Consider the following 3,191-nt stretch of genomic DNA (forward strand, 5'->3'; position numbering starts at 1 on the left):
TGGGGGATTTAGTGCCAAATACTCATAAAAGGGGAAGCCACGACTTGCAGTGATAAAGTGCTGGCTTGACCCGTGGTCTGAATGCGCTGATGTACGCTGGTATGGCGTGTCACAGACGCACAGGGAGGCAGATAAGTGTCATAGCTGGGGCTGTTAAATCTTATTTTAACCACTTTAAGCAGCTGAGCGCTTTGTCTCGTAAATATAGTAGCGTTGCACAGTCTTCCAATATACGTAGCTCCTCTGCAGTGCTGTCTGCTTCATACGTCGTTATGACTGTACCAGCAGGAAAGCCACCCCCTGTCTCTAATGCTAACTCTTGAACCGTCTCTTTTTCTCCTTTGAAGTCCCACCCAATTTGACTGTTCCTCAAGAAAAGTCACCCCTGGTCACCCGGGAAGGGGACACGATTGAGCTGCAGTGCCAGGTGACAGGGAAGCCTAAGCCCATCATTCTCTGGTCGCGAGCGGACAAGGAGGTCGCGATGCCGGATGGGGCGATGCAGACAGAGAGCTACGATGGGATCCTGAGGATAGTCAACGTGTCCAGGGAGATGACGGGAACCTACAGGTGCCAGACCAGCCAATACAACGGGTTTAACGTGAAACCCAGGGAAGCGTTGGTGCAGCTCATCGTACAGTGTAAGTAAACACTTATTTTCTTTGTGTGGAAAAAGTGGATTCATTTCTCCCCTAAATACACAGCAGCAGCAGTCTTACGGTCGTTACAGTTTTGATGCTGAGTTGCTTGACTCTGTAGTTCCTTGATTTTAATGTAGATATATAAGTAAAGATGACATAGGAGTCCCATTTATATTAAACAAAAGCCAAGTGAGCTGCAATCACTGTTTTCCCAATGCTTAGCTTTAAATGTCTTGACACAGGAACAAGCACGTGAGATAGGAGGACATATTTCTGTCCTGATACCGATCTCGTTTGTTGATACTGCACAAAATAACAAGAAGAAAGCGAGTGAAAGAGCTGTTCTGTCTGAGCTACCTACTCCAGCTCTGCATGTGAACCATGGGCATCACGTAGGGGCAGGAAAACGTAAGGGGAGAACAGTGATACTGGAGCTGCTCGGTGTTTGTCATTGGACGATGAGAAGGCTGCTTTGATGTGGTTCCTGGGAAGTAACGAGCCACATATCTGATAAAGAAGTTCACTAACTGACTTCCATGGGCCTCTTGTATTGTTGGTGTTTGTTTTTACTTCTTGATGAAGGGACTTGTGCAGCCCTCATTTATTCTTCTTTCAGATGCCCAAATCTGACGGCAGATTTGCTTTTGAACGGTGCTCAGCACAACTGACCTCTTTTGGGGCCTCTGGGGATCAGACGCTGCAATATGCATAGTTATTACTAATCATCAACTGATTAGTTTTTTCCAAGGTCTGTTGTATAACAAATTATTTATGCACTTGATTACATGTTGTGGTATCGGCAGCGCTTTCATCAGAGCTATTTACTGGCGTGCCGGCACAGCTTTTTATCGGAGCGTGCTTCTGTCCCAGCCAGCAGTCACGTGGATTAATGACACCAAGAGCCTCCGGAGAGGCTCAAGCCTGCAGCCAAGCTGGAGCCTTCCGGCTTGGGCTTCTGGCTGAGGCTTCCCCCTGCCCCTGCACTGCTGGATGTAAACTGGGAGCAGAGGTGTCTTTGGCTCCGTCTCTAGTGGCTGCAGAATATGGCTTGGATCTTAGATCATCCTCTGGAGAGGTCTGTCTGTCCCTGTAGCATCACAAGGGGGTTAGTCTGCTCCTGATGGTGGCTTTAAAGCACATGGGCAGACTGGCTCCTGTATGGATGGGCTGGACTAGAAGAGTTCTGATGACCAGCAACGTGAAGAGCCACCTTCAGTGGGATGTAGTCACTGTTGTTACTGCTTAGTATCCACCTCCCCTGGGAGAGTGGAGAACACCTCTGGGAGAAGAACTGAGAGTAAAAGACCCCTCTGTAAAGTGCTTGAGTTCATTTCTTGCTGCTCTTTGCCTTTCCTCACAGACTGAAAGAAGGATGAAGCTAGTTGTGATGCGAGGGATGGAGCTAAGGGAGGTCTGTCCTGGTAGACAAGTCATCAGCAGAGCCTCCAGAGAATGGCATTTATCCTTCTGTATCTGTCCCCCACAGTCTGGAGAGCTTTTTGCACGGGAAAGGCCGTTTGCTGGGTCCAGGAGGATCCCGTCAGCAGTTTAAGTGTTTACTGGGAGGGCTGGGCTGCCGGTCAATGTCAGAGCCTCACAAGGCAGCGCTGCTGCAGTTTAACTGGCTTGTCTCCCACGCGTGGTTTGCTGCGTGCCTGCGAGTGGGAAAGGGGTGCTGCGTGGGGCAGAGGAGGCACAGATGTGGCTGTGCTGGCTCGTGGTGGTGTAAAGTGCTTGCGGAACGGTGCTGTTGATAGTGTTGTTTGGTGCTGCAAGACAAACTGCCTGTTTCCCCCAAAGATGCTGGTTCAGACGGAGCCCCAGCTCCTGTGGAAGCTTGCGCCTGCCCTGGGGGGACCCATCAGAAGCCCCACTGGCCATGAACCTTCCTGCCGTGAGTCCAGGAAGGTCTCTAGGACGCGGATGCCTTGCCCTGAGTTTGGGAGGGTGGCAGCTGCAGAGGAAGGGCTGTTCCAGATGTGTGCTGCTGAAGGTGGCTTCTCCCAGTTCAGCTTCCAAAGGGGACCGAGGCAGGCGAGTGGGAAGCAGGAACTGTGCGCAGTGACACTGCTCGAAGCCTGCTCGCAGCGCTGGCCATTTGCTTCTGTGCAGGTTTGGGTAGGGAAGAGTTTGGGTAAATAAAGGCATGCTGGCACACAGGGTGCCAGCCAGTTGTGATTTAAACACACTGGTGTCACTGCTGGAGGACAATGCTCGGGAGATAAAGATGCCATCAGGTACGATATAATCACGTGTTTACATGGTGTCCCTTATCAGGTGACGACAGCAGGAAGGACAGAATCATTTCTCACATTGGACGTTGCTGCCTGTTGGGCTTGCGGTTTATATGCTCCAGCTTCACTTTGGTGCTACATAAAATATTGGTTATAATAGAAACTGTTTTCCAAGTGCTTTGGTCTCTGAGTACTTGTAAAGCCTCTCAAAACATCAGAGGTGTTTCACGGTAACCTGGCTGGCAGAGCAGTTGGCCGCATTGTGATGCTCCAAAGTCTCCGTTCAGTTTGAGTTCCAGTTTGTATCTGTCATTCC

At 50.2% G+C, this 3,191-nt stretch overlaps 1 protein-coding gene across 1 annotated transcript in view; it reads left to right on the forward strand.

The window, feature by feature from the left end:
* The window catches only part of MDGA2 (MAM domain containing glycosylphosphatidylinositol anchor 2), a gene marked incomplete at its 3' end in the record, with an annotated part of 126,341 nt that overhangs the window by 94,290 nt on the left and 28,860 nt on the right, over nt 1-3,191 (forward strand). The window contains exon 7 of the mRNA XM_010143676.1: nt 348-641. Within this exon, the coding sequence (XP_010141978.1) occupies nt 348-641 (294 nt within the window). The remainder of the gene's footprint in view (nt 1-347; nt 642-3,191) is intronic.

This window comes from Buceros rhinoceros, unplaced genomic scaffold (genome assembly GCF_000710305.1).
Source record: "Buceros rhinoceros silvestris isolate BGI_N320 unplaced genomic scaffold, ASM71030v1 scaffold6109, whole genome shotgun sequence".
NCBI classification, from domain to species: Eukaryota; Metazoa; Chordata; class Aves; order Bucerotiformes; family Bucerotidae; genus Buceros; species Buceros rhinoceros.